Source organism: Branchiostoma belcheri, unplaced genomic scaffold (assembly GCF_001625305.1).
Source record: "Branchiostoma belcheri isolate BF01 breed outbred unplaced genomic scaffold, Haploidv18h27 scaffold175, whole genome shotgun sequence".
NCBI lineage: Eukaryota > Metazoa > Chordata > Leptocardii > Amphioxiformes > Branchiostomatidae > Branchiostoma > Branchiostoma belcheri.
The window spans coordinates 466,138-467,313 of NW_017803213.1; the positions used below are offsets into that span (position 1 = coordinate 466,138).

Sequence of the window (1,176 nt, forward strand, 5' to 3'; positions counted from 1 at the left end):
CAAATTGGAGCTTCTATGGCCCTGGATCTTCTCTGGTATACTATCCCTTTATTTTGGCCAATTTCTACTATTTTTCCAGCGATCCGCGGTGCCTGGTAGAGGCTACTATGACCCACCTGTCTTACACAGTATTTCTAGATTCATTGCATTACAAATTCTTTTCATTACAGATAAAAATGCACTTAATGAGCACATGCACACACGTACACTGTGGTTTTTGATGTTATCTCAGTCCATATATGCTAGTCCACAGTTTGAGGTGTCCATGTGTAGTGTGATACAGTGTGAGTGATATGTGAAAGTTGAAGGCCCATGGCAATACATACAAAATGGCCTGGTGCCTTCAACTTTAACATTACTCACACACTATGCATGACATTCCACGTGCCCAGTTTGAACTGTGAAGTAGCTTATTATGATGCCCTCTGACCCCAGGTGAGACCACTCTAACATGGGTGACGGCACTGAAGAACGTCCAGCTGATGCCTGACCCACACTGTGAGGACCGTGCTCAGAGCTACTTCTGTATCAAGAGAGACCAGGTTTGTATCAGTTCTACTGTAAAATCCCTTTATCTTTGCTGCAACTTGGTTTTGTGATAGAAGGAGAAAGGAGGTTAATACAGTATTTTAAAACCATTCTGTAGTATCCACCTATTGACAGCATTTTATCCAAATTGTGAGCCATGGCTAGGAACCAAAAAAAGTGGTTTTCTTTTTTAGGAAAACAAAGAAGCAGATGGCAGAAAATCTCTACCACATCTGCCAACATTGAAGATAGAATTACATGCAGCAGGGTGTAATCACAGTTAATACCAGCGGAGTGCCATGATTCATACGTATGATTTTATCTATGACAAGTTCAATATATTCCATGTTCAATATACTACACAGATATTACCCAGAACTATTACTAACATGATGCATGTGGTACCCAATAATTCTTCATCATCATTACTGACACTGGTGCTGGTCTACACTGTAGATTAGTAATGAAGTTCATGTATGTGCACTACAGCTACAAGCTGCCGTGAGGCATTGCTAATACATGCTTACTCCATACTTTTATTGTTGGTGTCAATGAACACTGTTCATATGTGCATACATTAAGTATATGAGTCTATGACTATACTTTACTCGTATAGCGTCTAACAAGTGACAGCTGCAAAGACATGGC

General features: G+C 40.2%; 1 protein-coding gene across 1 annotated transcript in view; it reads left to right on the forward strand.

The window, feature by feature from the left end:
• The window catches only part of LOC109467083 (nicolin-1-like), a 9,241-nt gene that overhangs the window by 7,165 nt on the left and 900 nt on the right, over positions 1-1,176 (forward strand). The window contains exon 4 of the mRNA XM_019764987.1: positions 436-542. Within this exon, the coding sequence (XP_019620546.1) occupies positions 436-542 (107 nt within the window). The remainder of the gene's footprint in view (positions 1-435; positions 543-1,176) is intronic.